Source organism: Haplochromis burtoni, unplaced genomic scaffold, assembly GCF_018398535.1.
Source record: "Haplochromis burtoni strain Fernald_Lab_line unplaced genomic scaffold, NCSU_Asbu1 Contig_410, whole genome shotgun sequence".
Classification (NCBI taxonomy): domain Eukaryota; kingdom Metazoa; phylum Chordata; class Actinopteri; order Cichliformes; family Cichlidae; genus Haplochromis; species Haplochromis burtoni.
This window is the reverse complement of record NW_024582771.1, coordinates 149,285-174,391: the sequence shown is the minus strand read 5'-3', so window position 1 is coordinate 174,391 and position 25,107 is coordinate 149,285. Positions and strand designations below refer to the sequence as shown.

At 42.0% G+C, this 25,107-nt stretch overlaps 1 protein-coding gene across 6 annotated transcripts in view; it reads left to right on the top strand.

Moving 5' to 3' along the window:
- Positions 1–25,107, top strand: part of LOC102293551 (disco-interacting protein 2 homolog C) — a 198,972-nt gene that overhangs the window by 126,450 nt on the left and 47,415 nt on the right. For 5 of the 6 annotated variants that reach the window (XM_014340882.2, XM_042213034.1, XM_042213033.1 and 2 more), the window contains exons 6-10: positions 4,949–5,035; positions 11,697–11,858; positions 14,125–14,244; positions 16,176–16,373; positions 21,658–21,749. In XM_014340882.2, the coding sequence (XP_014196368.1) occupies positions 4,949–5,035; positions 11,697–11,858; positions 14,125–14,244; positions 16,176–16,373; positions 21,658–21,749 (659 nt within the window). The remainder of the gene's footprint in view (positions 1–4,948; positions 5,036–11,696; positions 11,859–14,124; positions 14,245–16,175; positions 16,374–21,657; positions 21,750–25,107) is intronic. The other variant, XM_042213036.1, reaches the window with a different exon arrangement.

Genomic DNA, 25,107 nt, shown 5'->3' with positions numbered 1-25,107 from the left:
TGACTGGGAGGGAAAACTGTGGTAGGAAAAGGTGCAGAAGCAACCGGGATGACCGCAGCATTGAGAGGATTGTGATGACAAGTCGATTCAAGAACTTTGGAGAGTTTCAGCTGAGTGAGCGGAGGCTGGTGTCAGTATCTCAGAGCCACTACACACAAACGTCTTCAGGAAAGGACCTACAACAGCTTCAGTCCTGATATCAAACCACTGCTGACGCAGAGACACCGTCACAGTATCTTATCTGGACTGAGGAGAAAAAGGACTGAACTGTTTCTCAGTGGTTCAAAGTCCTCTTTTCAGATTAAAGTCAGTTTTGTATTTTATTTTGAAATTACGATGTTAAAGTCTGAAGAGTGAAGTTTCCACAGTCTGTGAAGAGTTGGTGCTGTTGGTGCTCCACGGCGTTTTATCAAGTCTAAAGTCAACCAGAAGATTTTAGAGCTCTTTCTGCTTCCAGCTGATGATGAACTTTTTGCATATGGATGGTTTGCCGACCGTGTTATTGCTGGGCTAACTCGCCTGGCCTGAATCCCAGGGAGGATCTATCAAAGCAACCTGGACGTCAGTAACACCTCAGCAGATGCACCCTGACCTGATCAACTCCACACACCACTACACCGATACAGTAATTCTGTTAATGGAGCCTCAACCGAGTACTGAGTGTATAAATGAAATGAAACTGGACACGTCTATATTGTCAAACCTTCCTTTGAATGATCTTAAGAAATATTCTAATAATTAGAGGCACTGGATTTCTTATTTTAATGAAATATGAGCCAAAATCATCTGAATGAAAACAACAGAGATGCTTCAGTATATTACATGTAAAGGAAAAAGAAAATGAAGTTTATCATTTTAAATTAAATGATGGAAAAATAACCACCACAGCTTATTTAAAGTATTTCTGAGAACATTTAGTAATATGTCTCAAAAGGATCAAGGCCCTGCAGAGGCTTGCTAGCCTGTACAAACTATTCTGAGAATGGAAATGTGTTTTAAACCTCAGCAGGAGAAGCAAATATGACCATTCATCAATCAGAAATTCATTGTGACCTGTCAGGACGCTGGGACGATGTTATTTAGTGGGCATTTCTGTTCTTTCCTCTTCCTGTCTGGAGAATTTTCACACAAAGTTTTTAAGCATACCTGCCAAAGGACTGAATGCGATTTTCCCAGCACACCGTTTCCCTGCAAAACTGGGAGGGCAGGACATTCTGCCAGCGCTACAGCAGGGTGGAAGTTGGTTTCCAGCAGCTTCAATTCATGTCGAAAACACGGCGCAAACATGAAAGTGAAAAACTGGCTCGCTGCTGCCACAGAAACCCATTTGTGCATTTCCCTGACAGCCGAGGACTGAATGCTCTGGCGGAGACAGGTTTGTTTTCACGCTGGCACGGCTGGTATCCAGCTCTGAAGATAATGCACCGGCAGACACAGAGTCCCCCCCCGCCAGCTCCACCCAGCCTACATCCAGCTCCTTCGCTGCTCTGATGGGAAGACGCCCTTAAAAAAAATAAAAAGTTTAATAAATCCTCTACTACTGTTCGATGATTTTCATCATAACCGAGCAGGCCTGTTTAGCTCTTCTCCTTCCCGTGTTTTTATTTTCTGCCGTGTCTGTTTCTAATTAGCCGGCCACTCCCCCAGTATATATCTGCTCCCATGCTTTTCTTTCTTGCTTTGCCAGGTCTTCTTTGAACCTCAGTCGCACTTTCAGCCATTTCCCCGTGAGTTTGTTTCTGCATTCTTCATTCCTTCACTTTGGCCCTAGTTGAATTTGTTTGCGTGTGGGCTGTATTTTGTATTTTTGTTGGTACGGTGGTTAGCACTGTTGCCACATAGCAAGAAGGTCCTGAGTTTGATTCCAGCAGCTGGCCGGGCCCTTTCTGTGTGGAGTTTGCATGTTTTCCTTGTGTCTGCGTGGGCTCTGGACTGGTGCAGTTGGTGGGGTTATGTTGGGCGTACCCACCTCTCGTCCTGTAGTAGCTGGAATAGACTACAGCCCCCTCTCTCCCCTCTTTGGGTATCAGAGTTTGTCTCGGGGGTCCGGGCTTGTATTTTCCTGCCCGTGCTGCAGTTGTGTGCCTTGCTTTTGCAATTACGTGTGTGACCTCTTGCCTCAGTGTATGCATTTGTGCATTTGTAGCCATCAAAGCAATAATGGCCTGTGTGAGGAATAAAGATGGGTACGTGACCCAGTTGAGTCATTGTGTTTCGGTCTTTGTCACCATCCCTGAGGGCTTTATACCCACAGCAAAGACTTTTGTCTGCAAGAACTGATAATTTACTACCTGTCAGGTATCTCTGCTGCTTCATTTCTTGCTTCACTCACACTCTTTCTGTGGACTGAATACAGAAAACGTGGAACTCACAGCTAAGGGATGATGAATGACTACAGGTTTTCTTGTATTTATAAACCCCGGTTACATAAATATTCATGGCTGGAATGAAGCCTTGGCATCGTTGCGCATAATGCAATTAGCAAAAGGCACAAACTGCATCCAAGTGTTGCCCACATTTTAGCCAGATTTCCGCCCACAACGATGCTTTGTTATAAACAGCTGGTGGTGCTAATTCTTCTGAGATCATTTAAAAGATTAAAATAAGAGTCAAACCTCAAAATGTGCATAAAACCAATAGATGGAAACGCACTTACAGGTCAGCGATGTCTCGTTTCAGGTGATGAGAACATTCCTCCGTTTGTTTTTTACTTCTAATCGATGACTTCGACTTCCTCCCAGTCTGTGCTGTGGCTGGTATACAGAGGCCTGTTGCTGACAGGCAGTTGAGTCCTGGGCAGCGTCTTTGGTTGCATAGCTAACCCTGAGAGTTGCGGATTTCCATTACATCACATCATGTTGTTGTAATTTTTCCAGCTGGTTGGTGTAAAGTTTCATTGAGCCTGTTCTTTTGTGAAGTTACAGAGTTCATGTTTATCACAGAGGAAATCCTGAGCGGTGTGCACACGTGTGGGTTGAAGCTCTGCTTCTCGTTTCCTCGCTCAAGGCCAACACAGCCTAGATCCGTGTGTGTGTGTGTGTGTGTGTGTGTGTGTGTGTGTGTGTGTGTGTGTGTGTGTGTGTAAAATCTTAGGAGAGTTTATGAACAGAATCATTCCCCCCCTTGTTTTTTATTCAGCTCTTATCAGAACTGCTCGGTTTGCCTGTGACGATAACTTTTTGTTCTCTCATATCTCCCCAATTGGTCATCGCTCCTTTCATCTCTCCACATTTTCCTCCAGCCTGCAGATCTTTTTCACAGGATCATCGCAGACGATCTGGTTGTTATTGTTGACTCTGGGCTGAGTTCAGCTCCTGTACAGAACCTGTGTGTCTGTGCTTGTGTATGTGGTTGCTGTTCCTGTGTGTAATGTTGAATACACCAGCATTTTGCTGTCCAAGCAGCAGGAGAAGAGGGTAGCCTATATGCTTATATAGTAGGGGTGGGGGAAAAAATCGATACTGTGTAGTATCGTGATATTTTGTTTGCTAATAATGTATCGATACAGGGACAGCAGAAATCGATATTTTGTTACAAAAAAGGTTTTTGTGCTCAGAGCATGTTGATCCTTTTTCTGAGCAAGAATCCTGACATTCCTTCACTGTCCAAATGTGTTTAACTTGTTTTTTGGCAGCAATAAACATGACAGTTTACTTATTTTCATTTAAGACATGTTTTATTTTAATTAAGTTTAAAACTTTTTTATTTAATGTAAAATTATATTTTTTTTAAATTTACTTTCAAATTCTTCAGTTGCTGAAGGGGCTGCATAGTTTTCATAAATCGCATAGTTCAGAATAGCTATAATTGTACCAGATGGTTGCATTCAGTTAAGTTGGACTAGACTGTAATACAAATCGTTCAGTTTGTCAACAATAAAACTGACTGAAATGAGAGAAAGACTGAGTGTGAGACTTTATCAATATTCATTTTATCTAATATCAAAGTTTACTCTATGTACAGAATCTGAATATCGCAAAATATTTTAAAAAATTGCAATAATATCGTATCGTGCGTTAAGTATTGTGATAATATCGTATCGTGGGATGTATGGTGATTCCCACCTCTATTATATAGTTACTGTTTATTAAAATTAGAGTAGGTACAATTACTGTTTATTAAAATTAGAGTAGGTACAATAAATTAAGAGTAAAATCGGAAGCAACCATCTGACAATATTGTGTAATGAAGTTTATATTCTATAGAGTATAGTGCTGTAATATTTTTATAGTAAGAAATTGTTTTTGTAGATTATATGTGCACATTCTTTACTTTATTGTAATTTAACAGGAATCTTGTTCGTGTATTTATGAAAAAAGTGATACTTTAAAGTAGGTAATACCGGTACAGTGTTAGGCAATGATAAGAAAATGAAATATCGCGATAGAATATGGGTAAAGCATGGCGGCGACGCAGAATGAGAAGGACGAAAGCGGATCGTTGAATGAAACAGATGAACCAGAATTGGTTTGTAAAAATGTTGCAGCTTCAGTGGAGCCGGTTTGGTCCGGATTGTCATAATTCACAGTGACACAAAGCACCAAAATAGCTGAAATGAAAACTACAGCCTGATGGAGCATTTCTCACAGAACATCCAGCTGTGTGCAGATGAGTGCTTTAATGCCTTGCACACTGTTGAGAACCAACAGAAGATATAATTTCTTTAAATTTAAAAGCCATGTACGCACACAGCTTACGTCAGGAGTTTCTTTCCTCACCAGAGTTTTCCTATTTTGGCTTCTTTTTGTAAAGTCCCGTGGAAAACACTCTCCTGCTCCCACAACACTCTTCCCTCACCGTGGGGAATCTTCACATTATCCAGTTGCAGTTTAATCTGTGGACTCAGATTTTGCGTTGATGTGCTGTGTTGTGTCAAAAACAAAGACCAGAGGTTTGCGATTGATGCCACTTTTAAAGACTCCCCTCCCTTCTTGTTCCTCACATGCAGGCCTTTTAAGCCACCTCTCCTTGAGAAGGAGGAGGGCAGTGCCAGCTGGTATGATAGAGAATGGAAACTCTGGTCCACGACGCTCCGGTAAGTTTCAATCGGAGCATGGCTGGTGGAGAGCCCAGAATGAGGGTCAGTCTCCCGCCATCCCTTGGCACGAACAGGGATGTCGTATTTCCCCCCTCATAATTTTCAGCTAACCTTCTCTCCACAGTGCCCTCCATCATATGCCTGCTGTTCGAGCTGTGCCCCTCCTCAGTTGTTTCCCCGCTAATTAAATTTGTGCCTAGCCATGTTGTATAAGTGCAGAGGAGAAACCATCAATGCTAACCTTGATAGGAGTAGCATTGAGCTGTTGTGGTAGATGCATGAAAGCAGTTTGTTTGTGTGGATTTGAAAAAAGAGGCTGTGCTTACAGCTTTTGAAAGTGTGAATTGTTGATGAGGAAAATCAACAATGCTTTTAAAGAAGCTGGATAGCAGCTTGTGTGACTCTTTCCTCTTTTCAAGGTTCTTCTGTTTGTCGTTTTTTATTGATTTGCCTAATTATGCAGCATGATTTTAGTTGTTTTCTCAGCCAGAGGCAATCTGCTTTCAAAGCAGCTTTTCATCTAGGCCAGAAAGCAGATGGTAGAGGAATGCAGGCTGCCCGTCCGCTTCCTTGTTTTAGTTTTTGTCTGTAATTTTTTTTCGTGTTGTGTTTTTTGCAATCTGCTACCTTAAATCATAGATACTATATCAAAGAAACCAGCACGACATGTAACAGCCAAGAGTTGTGAACTGAAGACGCTTCCTGCTTTGCACCACTCAGTGCCTGGCATGTAAAACGGCAGCAGCACAGGATGATGCGCTCATTTACTGAAGTGACTCCTTGCACCATTCCTGTTGGACTGCCAGAGAAAATACACTTATCCATGGTGGAGCAAACAAGGAGCAGTCACTTGAAGAAAGACTTTAAGAACAGACCTCTAATTAACCATTTGTCATTGTCAAAAACTAAAAATAGACTTTGAATCCACTAACACTGCTCTGGAATAGTTCCCATATTCAATGTGATTAAGGCGTCTAGATGAGGCCGACTGGGATTTAACAGGAGCTTAGCCCCCCTGTCAGTGCTGTATATTTGCGAGGGGAAAGTCGGTGGTCTCAGAGGAGAGAGGAAAACAGTTTGGGAACAACACGATGGCCACGATGAATGAGATGAGGAAGTGATTCACATCTTGATCCTACATTTAGTTTTATTCGGTTACTCATTTATGTAGTGCCAATTTAATAAAAAAAAATCTGTTGCTTTGCATTCAATATGGGGGAGAAAACCCTAAAGATCCTGTAGAGGAACTTGGCAACAGCGGGGAGGAAGAACGCCCCTATAACCAGACTGGAGGAGGGGACGCCATTTAGAGGCAGCCAGGAGTCAGAGAAAAGAAAAGACCAAAACAAAGAGAGAACAAACAGGACAAAACACAAACTGTGGGAGAGAGCAGACAAAGTTAATGAGCTACAATAGTGACATGAATCATTATTAAACACCTGCGAGTGATTTTTGACTGACGTCTCTCCACCACCATCGTGGAGACGAATAGCGTTCCTTCCTCTGCAGCTCCAGAAACCTGGAGAATCAGTGCAAAGGTCCATCGAAGCTGTCGTGATGGCACACGTTGGTTTAATTTCTTAATTAGACTTTTCATTAGTTTTCTATTTTTCTTTTATCTAAGGAGTGCTCCCTGACTGTGGCCTGGCCCGAGTTTCTGCCTCTTTATTAGCACAAACAATAAAAGCAAATTCAGCCGTGATGAAAACACAAATCGAAGCTACTCTACAGATTATAAATTATGGAACAACTGCTGTAATGTAATATGAGATCGTCTGGTTAACCTATTACTTGAGAGTAATCCAGCAGCAGCATGGCTGAGGGCTGCTCTACTGACTGAGTAAAAAAGTGCATTACAGTAGCTGTTAGAGATAAACGAGCACCTCCAGCTTCTCTTAAACGGTGCATCTAAAAGTATTAATACTTCTTAAGTGGAAAAAAAGATCTAGAGATGTGTTTAACATGGATGCTACTCATGTTGAACTCATGATTCACTTGGTTTAAATGAAAAGGTATAGCTGGATATCATCGGCAATTAAATCGCTTTAATAGTAAAATTCCCATCGAAGAAAATATAAAATTAAAAGCATCATGGGGCAATTCAGCAACTTTCTTCTGGTGCTTGGGAGGAAAAAAGTATCAGTGTGGACATGCACATGTATTTGTGTTTGTAAATTTTGGGAGGAGGGTATTTAAACGAATCATACAAATGTGTTTACTGAGGTTTGCAGCAGCCTGTTGACTGTTACATATGTGCAGGAGAGCTGCAGCTTCACATGGAAGAGCAGGCATTTACACACACGACGCAATAACAGAAACTTCTTTAATATGCCAATGAGTCAGGATCGGATGGTAAATAAAATTTTGTGTTCTTCTGCATATGTAGATCAGCTGATCTAAGGTAAATATACTGGAATACTTTAGAACAGCGGTCCCCAACCTTTTTTCTGCACCATGGACCGGTTTATTTCTGACAATATTTTCATGGATCGGCCTCTAAGGTGTTGCGGCTAAATACAGCAAAACAAAACCAGTACCAGTACCAAAAAAAAAGATTTATTCATAACACACGGGAAAAGACCCAGGGAAACCAAGTTAACGCTAAAAACGCTAAAAAAAATAACGATAAAAACCCTGAAAACCATAAATTTCACACCCGAGCCTCAACTCTCGCGGCCCGGTACCAAACAACCAGTCCGAGATTTATTTTGCATGAAACCTACACTTAGACTTTTGTTAGTATGTTTCTCACTCATTCAATGGGTTTGCTCGCTTGTAAGACAGTGGGGAAATATCAGACATAGTCCCCAAATCATCTAACAAAATAAAATATAAACCAGTTTTAAGATGTGCCTGAAACACCAGTGGTCACTGGTGTTACAAAGAACCAAAGCATCCCATTACCCCCTGCAAACACAAAGTTGTTTCAAAAACAAACAAAGGCTGGTATTTTCTTGTCATTCACTGCGTTAAGCCTCAAATCAGCCTGTTTCTGCAGTGCAGTTTGAGTTCTATTGATCCAGCATAAACAGCTTGGTTTTATCTTTTTGTAAGAAATATATTAGAAATACTATGCTGGAACTTTTTGTAAAAATCATGCATTTATTTACTCAAAGATGGATTTAATGCCCGATTCACAAGAATGCATGAATAATTAAACGTTTTTGTCCAGTGTAAATAGGCAGCGGACACAAATTATAGCGCGGGTACTTCCTTTTCAAGAGAAAGAAAGAAAGAAAATCCCAAACTTTTCCTTGTGAAGCACATTTATCCACAGTAATGCTTCAACAAGATTCACAGAAATTGATGGAGACATTTTCAATTGTGGGGCTTGCAAACTACCAGCCACAGATCCTTGAGCCCGCACATTAAAGTCTCCTGTCCCTGAAGCAGCCTCAGCCTCTCTGATGGATATTCCAGCAGTGAATGAGGCATTCATCATCATCATCATCCTCATCCTTAGCCAGTGATGATATTCAGCTCTGTCTCAGGTCTTCATAAAGACGACCTGATGAGGTCACTGGAGGAGCAAATATGTGTGCGTGCATGCACACACACATATTCTCACAGATGCTGCACAACAAGTGCCTACAGAGAATATATGTGTAGCTCAAACCGTCAGCCCAGATGTTGCAGAGACAGCGTGCTACAGTAATTAGCATGCTTGTGCTGGGAGCTGCATTGTTGATATGCAGTCCATGTCTGGATAAAGAATTCAGTTTCTCTCCAGCTGGCTTGGGCTCAGTGCTTTGCTAGAAATCATCCCTGCCTTTCTCTCACTGTGCACTTATATTTCTCAGTCTTTCCAAGCCTTTCACTTCATATTGAGCTCAGCGGCTCTCGGCTTTATTTGTTCGAACACATGAAAGAGTCGTGACATTAAATGGATAGAACCAAATAAAAAAACAAAATGAGTAAGCTCTTGGTGTTTTACGTTTAGCATAAGTCGTTAGAGCTTAAAATGATTAACATTGTGTTGTGAATTAAATATTTAATTTGGTCATTGGTAATTCACCTCATTATTCTGGATAAAGGAGACATAAGCACAAATAAACAACTGGGAAAAGATGCATCAGAACTGCCTTTTATTTTTGCAGTATCGACATGTAGACGTGAAAATGATAATGGCTAAATCAACCTATTCACATTTCACCAGTTTAAAGAAATGTAAACAAATACAGGCTATAGATGGGGCACTAAATGAATGACTGAATCTGTGAAGTGCTTCTCTTCAATTCTTGTGGGTTTATTTATGTAGAACCAGCTGACAGCGGTCACTTCAAAGTGTTTTACACCATAACAGAAGATGCTGCAACGCTCTGACATGAGCAAACACTTGGCGACAGTGGGAAGGAAGAACACAAGTCAATGCCATTACATAATAAAAACACAAGGAGTGAATCCACATACAGAAAGTTCATTTACAGAGAACAGCAAATGTAAAGTTGTATATAGTTGGTGGTGGATGGAGCCAATAGACCTTTAATCAAAGCCAAATGAATAATGAAAGTCAATGCTGACAGCTCTCATTAGAATAAAACGCAATGATGTGAAACCAGAAACCCAACCTCGTCTCATCATCCGAAACAGATGCTAAGTGACGTAATGAGCATCCTTCGAAACATCTCAGTGAGTTTAATCGTGGGCACGTGATGGAGTGAATTACCTTAACATGAGCAGCACTTGTGAACAGGACCCCTCAGTCATGACTCGCTCTGCTGCCTTTTCACAGCACGCCGTGAAGTAGTTTGATCTCCTTTGTCTTCTGGTCCTTGACTGAAGCAGCGGTGCATCATGCGGGAAGCTGTGAATGGGAGCAGCGAGGCAAGCGTTCACATATAAATCATCCAAAGTGGTGACCTCTCTTTGAGGGTGTTTTAGAAGTTAAGCAAAGAGGTGCTCCTTCAGTCCTGCTATTCTGAAGTTGAGGTACAATTTGAAATGACGACTTTTAGTTCCCTTGAGCTGTGTTTCAAACTTAAAGGGTTTAACTGTGTATTGTTCAACACTAAAATATAACCGAGATGGACTCAATGGTTGGATAGTGTCCCAGTATTCTCAGAGAGTGGTTAATGTCTAAGACGCACCCTACAGATGTTTCAATGCACGTTGCATCCTGTGATTGTTATTTTACATCTGCACTTGACCTCTGACCTTACAGGAGGCCCGATAAGGAGAAACTGGAGGGATTTCCAAATGCACGAAGCACTAAATGCCAAAAATGACCCACAGTGAACATTAGGGAACCTTGCAACTCTGAAACCCAAGACTACAAGATCAATCTCAGCGTGCTATAAATGTTAATGCAGTGGTAACCCAATGCAAATGACGCACATAACGCAGCAAAAACAGCAATGCGTAGAACCACAAACCTACTTTTGGCTTTGTGGGGATGGCTTTCTATTGGATTAACTTGAAGTGGGCACTCTGACTCAGTGCAAAGATACAGTAAAGGATACGTAAGGATATACCTACACACATCCCAATTTAGATTCACCGCGCATCCTCCTGCTATCATCATTTCATGCTTCGACCACTCAAAGTAAAGAAGCCCTCGGGCAGAACAGTAAACAGCGTTTGATGTTGCTGAACTGCATCCCAGCCTCATAAAAGAGGTAAATTTGAAGAATTTAAGGAATGCTATGTGCTTTGAAACATTAGGCACAGCAGACAGGTTGAAGCAGTATCTAAATGCAGCACAAAATAGGGTGAAAAACAACCAGAAATGAATGGTATGATGTGGGTGTTGATGGAAATGGAGTCTTTTTTGTTTCTTTTTTTTTGCTCGAGAGAGAGGCAGATGTTGCAGTAGAGGGAGGTGGTGGTGAAATGAGCGGTTTGTGGAGCGATCAGTGAGGAATGATTGGGAGATTCTGGAGGGATTTGGTGGTTCTGGTGGATTTTTGCTCTATTTTTTGAAGTGTGTCACATCTTTAAGCCCCCGATGTGATTCTTCTTTAAAGATTCTTTGGAAGTCAGTGAATTTCTTCCTAATTTTCTTTCTCTTGTGGCTTCCAATAGTGTTTTTATCCACATATCTTTAAGAATTTTACTAGAAATCATTTTATTGCCTTGCTGCATGAGACAATAGGTTATGGAACCGTCTTTAGTAAAATAGACTAAAATATCCAAAGTATTAACTTTGTTAATTATCTGAATTTCATTGACTGTCTGTGTCACTTCCTGTCTGAAAGCCTGTTGAAGCCACAGCTGTTTTCAGGCACTGATGTTTCGCCTCTGCTGGCTCAAGAACTGGTGATTCAACCGACATTTAAACTGACGACTCCGCTGCTTTCAGTCTTTACAACTTAACTGACACCTTATGTCCTTTCTGCATGCACAACACTTATTAATATTCAGCCGATGTTTCAGTTGTCTCCAGTCGTTATCGGTTAATCAACGTTTTATTTCATCAGTTACTTTTTGTTTAACCGTTCGATCGACACCTCAGCTGCTTTAATGCAGTTTCACTGATGTTCATCTTCATCTTTGACTTCTTGTGTCAATTTCATTTAAGTAGAAACTTCTTTAGTCTGTCATCCAGCAGATATGTTTATAATTTACTGGGTTGTGCTGGGTTTCTGATCCACATTTAGAGTGTAGTAACAGCAGGATGTGTGAGGGTAGTAACCCGCCTCCCTATTTTTTCACATCCCAGAGAACCACTCTGCCCCTCCAGATGTCACCGGCTACACCAACAATACCGCCAACACCACCGCGACCGACGCCATCCAGGTGGAGAGAGCCCCAGGCGCTGGCACCGCAGCCCAAAGACAGACACCCAAGTACGGCAACGCGGAGCTGATGGAAACTGGAGACGGTGAGTCAAGACTGGCAAATATGAACAGTTGCTCGTGTTTTTCAAGGTGAAATTCTCTGATTGTGTCGCATTTTCTTTGGGGGAATGCATCATATTTTCTGTCTTAGTGGATGTGAAGAACATCCTGATCATGATGAGAGAAGAAGAGCTGAAGGCTAGAATGTTTTGTTACTTTGGATTCATGTGAGGCTTTTATTGTGTTTTTTGTTGCTTTTGTGTTTCAATGTTTTCGTTTTTATTTTTCTTGCAAAAGCAAAACCAAAAAAGTTCATTGGTAATAATTTTCTGCAGGTGTTTCTCTTCTTCTTATCACAGGCAGGTGTATAATCTTGTAGTCTAAACAACACAAACTGTATCAGCAAAATCCAACAAAGAGTTTATCTTCATTCATGGTTATATAAACCAGCTCTTTGTAGTCCAGACGTGGCGGGGGATCGGATTTGGTTCGTAATGCCTTTCAGCACTGCAAAAGATGAATCCACAGATTTCTGCAGAGACCTCAAAGATGACAGAGGTTGGCAGTTTTCTGGTTCGTAGTTCAATAATTCCTTCTCTGGAGGGACGCGAGGCTCCAGCAGACGGAGTTATTCATCAGACAATACACTGGATGCTGCCGCGGGCCGAGATGCTGAATGCATGAAGTGGTTTGATAGATCAGATGCCAGAGTTTGCACACGGGGCCCTGTCGGGATGTTTGGTTGGAAGAGATGCAACAAAGTAGACAGGGTTTCATCTGAAATAACACTTTTTATTGTGTTGCTTCCAGTCGGGCTGCGCAGACTTTTATTTCCAAAGATGAGCTTTAGTCGAAAGATGTTTCATCATTAATACTTAGTGTTTGGATTTTTGAGGATTTAACATTTGATTTTAGAGGATTTCCTGTGGTAGTTTTTAAAAAAAGTATTATATTTAATTTTTAAGGCTTTTTTATCCTTGAAGGGTATTTTCCTTTTTGTAACTTGTGTACATTTATCCAGACGTCCATTGTTTTAACCACGTATGCAGTTCAGGTTTGCAGAGGGAGCCCAGCCCAGCTGTCATTGGGCAAAAAACAGGATACACTTGGACAGGTGGCTGAAGTACAGTATAAAACATGAGATTTGCAGTATGCAGTGGATCGAGTGGATCTTGCGATCAGGTATCTAGAAACCCCAAATTTGAAAACAAAATATAATTTATCAGATGAATAAGAGTAGAGTCCTTTTTCTGGGTAAAGCAAATACTGCACCTCCTCTTGTCACGCTTCATTTTCGTCTGCAGCGCCTCGTCGGTCACTGTTGCGACATGCATCTGTCGTTCACCATTTCATTCCCGCCCTGTTTCACCCGCTTTATGTTGAAATGTGGAGCACGTGTGCAGCATGTGTGGGTGGATTAAAATTTGCACCGCCAAACATTAACGTGCATTTTATGCATGTTCTTAATACGTTTTAAGGGGCAGAAGAAAATGTTTGGATAAAAGAAATGTACTTCCTGGTGAGCTGCTGAGGTCAGTCGCAGTTTGAGTTTTACATGAATGTACATTAACATCCACCCACACATCCACAGCTGGTGTGAGTGTTGCAAGCTAACCTCTAACATCGGCAGTTCATACAGTGCAGTGGTCTTTTGCAAGGATAAATACAATGAATTAAATGTTGCATCTTTTGACTGGATAAATGTGAAACAGCCAGGGATGGAAAAAAAGACGCTTCCTTTGTGTTCAGTTGCTTGAGAAAAGCCTGACGAGAGAAAAGGCAAACAAAAACCGCATAAGCACCCGAGGACTGCGGAGGGTGAAAACAAAAGTATTCGAGTTTCCCTGAGTAGCGCTCCTTTACCTTCACACACAGACGAAATAATCTTAACAACATCACGTCTGTCTTTGGTTCACCCTGCAGCCCAAACCAAGTCTGCCAGTACATCTGTTTACATCCACATTTAGACTTTCATTTTCCTTCTTTGTCTTAAGGCTACAAACTCTGTGGGTTTGAAAATGGCCTTAATGAAAGAGCAATTTGAGCCCACACCTCATCTCATACGCTATTTTTGCATTTTGAGTGTCATTTTGTACGGCAGCTGTCATGATTGCTCACTCGAGGGCTCTTCAGTGTAGTGTTAAAACTTGGGGATTTTTTTCTATCACGGATGAAACGGTGGGCTGCTCAGTGGAATCCGAAAGCAGCGACTACTTCACGTGTGCACCTGTGAAAGCGCAATTAGAAAGTCTAAGCTACGACTTGGATTAAAACGTGTGGTCTTTTTGTGTGTTTGTTCACGCTCCACAGGTGTTCCAGTCAGCAGCAGAGTTTCAGCCAAAATACAGCAACTCGTCAACACTCTGAAGAGACCCAAACGGCCGCCATTAAGAGAGTTTTTCGTCGATGACTTTGAAGAGCTTTTGGAGGGTAACATCTTCTCTTTTCACTCTTAAAAATACTTGAAAATATGTGTTTTTGCATATTTTGATTCATGTTCTTGCAAAAATGTGTGAAGCCAATTAAGGAAAGACTTGGTTGCCCCCTGGTGCCTAGACCACCCCCTCATCCACATTAGACGATGGGACATGAACATCGAGAGTGGTCAGCTAGCTGTTGTTCTCAAAGAGGATGCTGCACCAAAAACCTCCCTGTGAATGCTTTGATTGCTACCAGATTGCAGTGATTTGGTGTATTTTGCATGGAAGGTGCTGACTTGTCTGCAAACACTCGCTGAGCAGTAGTGAATCCTATGCAGCACAAGCTGGAAATGGAGAACCTTCAAAGTAAAAGCTGTCCCCTACCATTGCAACAACTTTCCAAAGGGGAAACGTTAACTTTGCATCAGACTTCTCATAGTTTCTTCCAGCAGCCAAGAAATTACACATTTTTCCTTAATGACCAGTGGTTGCCGGGGTGTCACCAACCAGTCTCTAGGTAGCGTGGTTAGGGGCTAAATTAGGCTGCTTAGCTTATATTCTTATATTGGTGGCTTTTTAGGTGATTCCCTGACGTCTAACAGTTGAGTGAGTGAAACTGTAGTTATTATTTGTATATTACTTAGAGCTAATTAGCATGTTAATTAGCATGTGCCTGTGTGATGCACTCATACAGTTTATGCTAACCTAGCTTGTTAGCATTAGCTGATAACTTGGTACTTCAGCCTATCCTGATATTTTGGCTCCTCCCCCCAACACAGCTGGAGCCAAAATGCAAATCTCCAGGCTTAAAACAAATACGTAACATTACAATGATTCTGCCAGTCTTTCTTTCAGTGTTGACCGAAAGTTGAGTGGTGGTAAAAACATATATTTTGCTAAAACTTTTGAAAAATAATCTATGCAGACAAATGACTAAACCTCATTCCCTAAAGTCTCCTCTGACAAAGCAGAGTCTAACTGATGAATATTTCCTTCTGTTTTCAGCATCAAACGCTGCAGAGCCAGAAGTTAATTCATAATTTAAGCATGAATAGCAAATGTTGGAAAGACTCGGTTTGGTTCAGTATGTCGTTGAAATTCATTAGCAGGGTGTTTTGCTTGATTAAAAGCTCTTTCCTGTGAACTTTCTGTCTTACAGCAGTGGTGACACGCAGTAAATGTTTCATTATTCCTAACACGCACATTTCTACATGGCTGTATAATACAGTGAACTCATAAGAATAAACAATTCTGTATTATGATATTCTATTGATTTATACAGGTTAATTTAATATCAGCTTTGTCATATTGTTCATAAAAGGTCGCTGGTTGACATTATGTCTTTTCAATCTTTTAAAAAAGCATAAAAGCAAAGTTAAAGATATTTGATGTCCTGTAATCTGCAATAAAAGTTGCAGATCGTAAAGAACCAAGAAACATAAATGTATTAATTTCACTGTGACCTGAACAGCTGGACTGATTATTTTAGGAAACTTGACTTAAATGTGAGAAAATAGTTCATTTGTGGTGGTTTGATGGTCGGGTGAATATTTTGGACGTGGTTGACGTGACCACCGTTTGCCTTTAAAACGTTTTACAGTAGTGGGCAGGAACGTTCCTCTTAGGAAAGTTCCTAGATTCAGTCTCTTCCTGTAAATCCAGACTGACCTCACGATGTTGACCATCTGTAGCAGGTCTTCCATTTTTTCCTCCTGTGGCACTGGGTGTATGTCTGGCCTTGTTACCATGCTGCAGAATGCATTTGTGACCATATTTTCTCCACCTTATTTCCTAAAATAACTGGTCACTGTAATTTAAACAAACATTTAAAAGATATTTTAGTGAGTATTTTTGGTGCTTGTTAAATCAGTCTTATACATATTATAAGTAAAAATGACTAAAAATTATTTTCTTCTTCTGTTTTCTCGTGCCCACTTGCAGTCCAGCAGCCAGACCCTAACCAGCCCAAGGCTGAAGGGGCACAGATGGTACCCATGCGGGGTGAGCAGCTGGGTGTGGTGACCAACTGGCCCCCTTCTCTGGAGGCAGCCCTTCAGAGGTGGGGCACCATCTCTCCGAAGGCCCCGTGTCTCACTACCATGGATACTAACGGCAAGCCGCTCTACGTCCTCACATATGGTAAGTCTTGGAAATCCTGCATCGCGGCATGTCGTCCCAAAGGTCAAATCTTTGGATCTGAGCTGAAGGAAAAAGGGTTGAAATATTTTTGCGTGAAGACGAAAATCCAAAATGAACATCGGACGCCTCACATGACCACAAATAAATCGTCCTAGCAACCAGTCTTCAAAATACTGTCATAACACACGATGAAAGAGAACAAAAAATGTTTGTAATATGTGCATAAAAGAGGGTTTTTCTTTTTCTTTGAACTGCATCTTGTTTTCGGCACATATGGTGGCTTTTCCAAGCTGATTAAGTGTAGCACCAAACAATGTTTAACACCCGCTGTGTGAGCATAATTCCCCTAATGGCAGCCAGACAGGGTGCTAAGCACATTAGCAAGTGTGAAGAAAGATGCCTGAAAAGAAAACTGCTCTGCTATAGAGGGTGGAAAAGTTTTTTTATCCTGAAGGTTCAAACTTTGAGAAAATGTTTTAAGATGAATTGTTTCCTGTGCGACTTTCAGCACAGCTTCTTGAAAAAATATGAAAACCTTCCTTCTGTGCCCTCTAGTATTAGTTTCTTTACACGGACTCGGCTGACTTTGGTGCTCTGTTTCAAACATTAATGGTTATGGACACCGATCTTTGCTTTTGCAGAAGCAAGCAGTGCTAGACCACAGTGCATCCTGCAGAAATACAAATCCTATTTAGCCTCGAATCGGTCAGCATAACGTAAACATTAACTAAAGCAAGTCTTTAGCAGCCATAAATGAGAACATGTTGCAAAGTAAACAGTAACATAACCCGATACCAAACATGTAACAGCCTTCTGGCCCCCAGCGCTGCCATCGTCTCAGCTCCCTAAACACATTCGCTGCAGCTGAATCCCATCACGTCGTCCCCCGGCTCAATGCCACAGTTTAAATCTACACCCAAATTGGAACAAGTTCTCTTGTTCTTCGCTTGAAGGCGACCGAGTTATTCATCTCCCAAACAGCAGCAGAGAAAACGACTTCAGGTCTGGAGGGTATGAAGAAATTTAGCTGCCGTGAACAGAGCTGCTTCTCTCAGGGTCCTCATGAATTTAGAGTCAAACCTCCCAGCTGTACAGAGGAGAGAATGAAATTACACTGAGAGGACTCCAGACACATCACACCACGCATACCCAGCATCACACAGGCATGCACCCAAATGAACTGGAAGAAGCTCTCAGATCTTTTACTTAAAGCTGCAGCGTGCCCCCCCAGTGACAACGAAGAGGTTTCATAACAAGTAAAAACCTCCGTCTCTAAGTCTAAAATAGTCAGTATATTACAATAATGAGTAAACTAAAGCATGCTAGTATAATTTTGTCCATAATCTTTACTGAGCCTTCAGGCTTTACTAAATTTCAGTTGGGTGTTTGTGTTAGAGGTGGATATATCCAAACACCGATAGCATTGATACCAACGCTGGTATTGGACCGATACTAGCGCGATCGGATTGATACATTGTTTCTGTTCAGTATGCAGTCCACTGAATTGTGTTAAATAAATTCTTTTTATGGAAACGGGAAAGAAAATCCAGCCATCAACTATGAAAAATATCTGAACCGTCATGTCTTTTGTTTATATCCTGTGGCACAAATTAAAAAAAAACAGAATTTGAACCGAAGGGCTTTAGAGGAAAAAAAAAGTCTCCAAAATAGACAAAACGCTAAAAAGTTGTTGTGGAAAATAATCATAGTAATCTCAGTAAATCACAATGATTAAGTGGTCATTAAAAGCAGGTGCTTCAAAATGGTGATTCATCTCATAAATCAACACACACTGCTCTGCCCTACATAAGCTTGTTTTACCCCCTCAGCTGTAAAAGGTTGATGGGGTGTTGTTGTCACCATGCCGGGCAGGTAGACAGGCAGGCGACGCGGACACCCCGTACACGGGTGTCAAACTCCAGTCCTTGAGGGCCGGTGTCCTGAAACTTTTACGTGTCCCTGCTGCAACACGACGTGGCAATTCAGCCATTTGATTTGTGTTACAGCAGCTTATGAGTTAACATGATGCAATAAAAGTACTTTTAGAACTACATTTTTCCACACACATTTACTTGAGTAGGGTTAGGGGTTACCACTCCAGCATGCAGTCAAGTTCTATAGAGTTTTGCCAATGACCTACTAATTTTATTCAGGTGTGTTGCAGCAGGGACACATTTAAATGTTTCAGGACACCGGCCCTCGAGGACTGGAGTTTGACACCCCTGCACTAGTATGTGACCTCAATCTCAAGTTCAAGGTCAGAGGTCAAGTTTTCTGAAAATCTTGTGAATGTAACGAATCTGTTAGGAGGCTGAGGGGTACTCCTGGCCGTGCCATTATTTTTTATATCAATCTTCACTTGGAATCGGGTCAATATAATATGCACAACACTAGTGTATGTATTTGTCCACCCAGCCCATCACCTGACACCTATTTCTTTTTTAAATGGCAACACTCCTTAAATGGGTCATATGAGAACAAGTGGCCAGTCCAGTGTTTCTCAGTAAGAGGCCTCGTTGTGTTCTGATTCAAAATGATGACGGTATCTAAAGATTCTCAGGTGAAGTTGAAGTACGCCTAAGTGTCATTTCTTATCTCTGCTGATGTTGATGGCGCTCGAGCACCTTTGTCGCACGCATGAGTTCACGCAGGATTAACATGAATAGGCGGCAACTTTACTGCAGGTGCTTCAAATTGGCACTGGATGTGTGTGTGTGTGTTTGTGTGTTTATTTGCGTGTGTGACTGAACTAACTGATTCGTGGGGAGCGAGCTCGCTGCCGATGATGAGGCGATATGAGCGCTCACCAGACTGTGAAATGTCTTCAGCCAGCGCTCGGAGACCGCCACCAGAGACAAAAACACGGTGAGATTATGTGTGCGTGTGTGCAGTGCAGTGCTGAATCTAAAGTTCAGCCATTCTCTTTCCATGTCTGCCGCATCTTTCATTCCTGTCGTGTCTTCCCTTTGATGTCGGCCAACAAAGACAAACTTGTTTTGTATCTTCCTTTCGAGTCGTCCTCCGCCTCTGGAGAACAGAGAGAATTCATGATACAGAATTCTCCGGCTGTCCTTAAACTCAACCCTCACCGCTCTGCACTGCAGATAACCCCACGTAAGAGGCGTGAGACAGACATATTTCTATTTCCATAGACGAGAAGTTTCTCGGCACGCTTTGATCCTGTGGTGTTATTCTCCAACAAATCACATTATCGATAAATCTGCACGGATTTGTGTTCAGCGTGCAGAGGAAGCGTAAACTTTTTATTTCTCTGTGTTTGGGATGCTCTCGCTTTGATGTCTTCCTTTGATTACCCTTCTGTCCATCTGCTTTTGTTTGGAGTGTTCTCTGCAAGAAATACAAATCCTGTTTAAGCACCAGAGTTCTGTCTGCAGATGTTAGCTCATCATCTTTTCTTATGTCTCCACTTAATCCTTTACTTAGAGGCAGCGCTACGGGTAGTAAACATTATGTTTAACAATCTCATGGAGCAAATATGGAACTTTGAACTCTTTAGCTGAATAATAATAATGTTTTCTCCACAGACTGTATATAAAAAAGGGACGTAACCATCATGACATCATACATTCGCTTCTGGACCGATTTGAAGTCCCAAAGTTAGCAGTTTGGCCTCCTTCAAGTTTGTTTTTTCAAAGTATAGAAGGGATCATATTATGATGAGGGTGTTATGAGCTAACAATAGCAATCTTATTTTAATAACATTTAAATTGGTGAGTTATAATTCACCACACAACCTGCAGTCATGTTTATTTATGCTGTAAGGATGGGCATTTTAACAGGAAGTCTATGGGGACTCTTGTACAAAAAGCCTCAAGTGGTCATTAGAGGAACTACATCTTTTTATTTTTTATCTTTTTGCACGCCCACGTTGGCTTCATTTTTAAACCCTCGAGCTTGCTGCATTATCTTTGTCTTTCTAGAATAAAAAAACAAAACAAAACAAAAGTACTTTAAAGTTTTCTTAATTTAAAAAAAAAAAATCAATGATAAATTTCATAACTTCCATGCTGAGTTTCAGCTTTCTTATTTTTGGACTCCAGTCCAAAAATGCACAGCCTCTCTCTACTAGAGCAGAGAGAAGCTGTGCATTCTTCACAGTCCAGAATCATTATATTCATCATTATGTTTATCTCATACTGGGAATTGGTTCAGATCCTTAGTTTATTCCAAAATCAATAAGAGGCAGTCAGAGGAACTAAAAGTCCACAGGTCCACCAGTAGATAAGTTCGTTTATAATTTTCTCCAACAAGCTTTCCTGACATCACCTGTAAACAACGGGACGTAGGGTGCTTTGCTTTTAAGAAATGATGTTTGTAGCTGGTGTTTGTCTGCAGTTAACTTTGCTTTTTGTGGTCCAAACTGTCTGTTTTCCTCCTGGGATCCTTAAGCTTTTCTTCATTTCATTAGTTCAGACAAACACCAGGAAAAAAACTCATTTAGCATAAAAAAAAACAAGAAAGAATTCATGCTGGATCGCCCATGCATAATATCTGCATCTGCCAGTCTGAATTAGGGGGGGGGGGAAGAAATAGGAAGGAAATTGATTCCATTGTTGTGAGTTACTGCATTAATGAACAGAGCGGGGTCCGTCTGCCAGGGAAAATGAAACCGATCAGAAAGATCAGATAATATTTAATAACTTTATATTTACAGGGAGATTGAAAGTTCCTTTGACAGACACCTTCTGTAAGAAGAAAGTATTTTTAAACTGCTTTGTAAGCGCTTGGTTTGTGCTACCTAAAGTTTAAAGTAACAGCTGCACTTATCTAGACATTGAATCTCTTTGTCTGTTTAGTGTCATCCTAATGCAGCCTATATGACTTCCTTTAATGTCCCGAGGCTTTGACCATAACTGCAAAGTATCAGCCTGCATGGATCCAATTACACCAAAGTCACGAGGAGCATTTGATTTATTGGATGTTATGAAATCTATACGATTACCTTCATAGCAGTCCGCCCACAAGGTGTACCGTCAAACTTCAAAGTATTTTAAAAATCACGTGTCATATCAGTGCTGTAATTTGTTACATATGGGGGCTCATGTTGTCATCCTCTGTTCCCACAGAGATGTTTCTTTCATGCTTTTATTGGGTACAGAAAGGCTTCCTGACAGTCCACCTCTTGATCTCTAGAGGACGTATTTCATCAACAACATCTTGAACTTGTTATCGGTCACTTCAAACCGTTTCTCAAAGACGTGCTTCACCTTTTATCTGTCTGCACGAGCTATTGTGTGACGTCACCGTTTAAATGTTTTTGCAGGTAAACTGTGGTCCAGAAGTGTGAAGGTGGCGTACAATCTGCTGCACAAACTGGGAACCAAACAAGAACCGCTCGTGAGACCTGGAGACCGGGTGAGTGAGGCAAAAGCATTCATGATGGGCTGAGATGGAGAGAGCCGCAGAGAGAACAAAGGGGAAGATTTTCCAAGGGGGGGAAATGAGTGCGAGGCCACAATTGGGGGGGGAAAAGGGAAAAGGATCTGCAAGTGATCTGCTAACACAGAAACAAGCAGTTCTTTCCAATAATGCGTTGGAGGGTCATCAGATGTGGCTTTATGAGACACCCAGTCAACCGTCAGACCTCAGTTCTTGACGTGGGAGTTGTTTTAGTTTATTTTAGCTCGCTTTGTTTGGTTTCTGTGTTATTTTTTTTAAATTGTTATGAGTTTAGAGCAGGTTATGTAATCCAGTATGTTTGAGACACTCCCATGTAGTGTCAGTAAGCGTGTGCACAAGGGCCTCATGCAGGAACTGCACTGTTTGCAGCTCCCACATTGGCTTCAGTTTTCAGCTCCGGAGGGTGTTTTTGTTTTCGTTTATATTTCTTGCTTATTTGTTTTTTTTAAAAACTGAAAGGATTGAGCGGAGAGCCTGTCACTGTCCATGGTACTGAAACATAAAAACTGTGCATCATGAGGCTCGCCGAAGTGTTAAAGTTGATAATATGCTGCTTTACTTCACGCAGAAAGAACATCGGGCCAGTAAATGAAGGTTGTTGTAGCGACAGCAGACACATTTTTTCTAGTTCATGTTGTCTGTGAGTGAAAACAGCTCGTGGTTAGAAAACAACTCTGTGTTCTTCTTCTAACAAAATATTTTGCAAAGCGTGTTAAGACTGCGTTTGTCATTCGGTTAAGTATTGTTGCAATTGGCTACTAATTGACTGCTGTAAACTTTAGAAATAGTTGCTGTATGATTCATTTCAATGCACTCTTTTTAAAATATTGGAACTTTAAGTGAAATTCATATGCAGTAAAGTTAGCACCAAAAGAAGTGTGACCATACGTTTCTATGTCTAACGTTTCACTGCAGGTTTTCTCTTTTTTAATCCTTTCAGACAGATAACGGTGCTGAAGGTCGCTGTGTTCCTGGATAGTAATTATAATTGATTTTCATTGCTATCACCGGGCAGTCAGACTGGTTTACCGTTTCATTACATTTTTCCTTTTCAACCTTCTGTTTTGTTCAGACCTCTCAGTAACAAGTGACACATTTTTCCTGCGTCTGACACTTTTCATCAACAAGGAAGCTGTCAGAGCGGTTTCCTGAAGCAATTCCTTTTTTTCCACCATCAAAGAAATGTGTCAATTTAGTTTTTTTCCACCCAGAACCTTTGGTACGTGTCCTCCCCTCTCTCCTCTCGTCTCTCGCCTCTCCTCTCCTCTCCTCTCCTCTCTCCTCTCGTCTCGCCTCTCTCCTCTCGTCTCGCCTCTCTCCTCTCCTCTCGTCTCTCCTCGCCTCTCGCCTCTCTCCTCTCTCCTCTCTCCTCTCCTCTCCTCTCTCCTCTCGTCTCTCCTCGTCTCTCTCGCCTCTCTCTCCTCTCTCCTCTCTCCCTCTCTCTTGTCTCCCTCTCTCCTCTCGTCTCGCTCTCTCCTCTCTCCGTCTCCTCTCTCTCTCCTCGTCTCTCTCTCTCTCTCTCTCTCTCTCTCTCTCTCCTCTCCTCTCTCCTCTCTCTCTCGTCTCTCCTCTCCCTCTCTCCTCTCTCTCTCTCTCTCCTCTCTCCTCTCCCTCTCTCCCTCTCCTCGTCTCTCCTCTCCTCTCGTCTCTCTGCCTCTCTCCTCTCTCCTCTCTCTCGTCTCTCCTCCCCTCCTCCTCTCTCCTCGCCTCTTCCTCTCGCCTCTCCCCTCTCTCCTCTCTCCTCTCTCCTCTCTCTCTCCTCTCCTCTCCTCTCTCTCTCTCCCTCTCTCCTCTCCTCTCTCCTCTCTCCTCTCCTCTCGCCTCTCGCCTCTCTCCTCTCTCCTCTCCTCTCTCCTCTCGTCTCTCCCCTCTCTCCTCTCTCCTCTCGTCTCTCCTCTCTCCTCTCCTCTCCTCTCTCCTCTCTCCTCGCCTCTCTCCTCGCCTCTCTCCTCTCGTCTCTCGCCTCTCCCCTCTCTCCTCTCTCCTCTCGTCTCTCGCCTCTCTCCTCTCTCCTCTCATCTCTCCTCTCCTCTCTCCTCTCTCCTCGCCTCTCTCCTCGCCTCTCTCCTCTCGTTTCTCGCCTCTCTCCTCTCGTCTCTCGCCTCTCCCCTCTCTCCTCTCTCCTCTCGTCTCTCGCCTCTCCCCTCTCTCCTCTCTCCTCTCATCTCTCCTCTCCTCTCTCCTCTCCTCTCCTCTCCTCTCCTCTCCTCTCTCCTCGCCTCTCTCCTCTCCTCTCCTCTCTCCTCTCTCCTCTCGTCTCTCCTCTCCCCTCTCTCCTCTCTCGTTCTACAGCTTCACTTTAATACTCTATAACAAGAAAAATGCTACAGCATAATATTTGTAAGAAGTTATTCCAGTGAGCTATTATGAAGCGTCCTGTATAAAGAGCTGGACTCACAAACATCAGCCTCTTCCCGCTTTTTTTCTTTTGGTATTTGTAAATCAAAAAGCAGCGAGAGAGTTTGTTGACGTCACCTCTCAGGATTTATGCAAAATCCGCCACATGGAGGTTACTTAATACTTTAAACATGGACTCTTGCATTGTGCTTCCTTTCTTCTGTTCCATGCTAATCATCACATTATGCTCAGAGCCCCCTATTACCCAACACTCCACATGCCTCCACACATGAAATCATGCTTAAGTGGAAAAAGGTTCAGTAATGCTCCCACATGTTTCTGCTTCCACGTGACACCCATACTTCTTGCCCCTCGTTCTTCTTTATTTTAAGCTTAATTTCCAGCTCAGTGGGAGACTGAGTCAAGACTGGCTCCATGCCAGCGTGTGACGTTTTCAGCCAGAAGGCTGTGTGTTTAATTACATTGCAAATTCTTTCCCCTGTAATTTGTTTAGAAGACATTTTTGCTGGAGCTTTTAGAGAAATTACACTGCATATTTTCAGTATCTCACCTGAGCAGAGTGCTTTGCAGAACGATTAAACAAATAGGTTTCAACAGGAGAATGTTTAGAAAGCCGATGAGATTTAATTACACGCGAGCAACAATAAAGGAGTTGTTACTTTATGAAATTACGTTAGAGGTTTTGTGTTTCTGTGCAGAGAAACAAGTTCAGTAAGGTTTCAGGGAATGATGCTGCTGAAGAATCAGATAAAACTGTGGATGTGGTTTCTCTTTAACAAGTCCTCTTGTGCCAAGTTTTGTTTTTGAATTACTTTTTCAATATGACATCATTATTGCAGGGGACTGCAGATCCAAACGGACTCCAACTCTGGCAAAAAGCATCAAATGGCATTAATTTTCATACAAAATGAGTTTTTTAAAAAGCTGTGGTGTCATGTGACACGGGGGGAGTCAT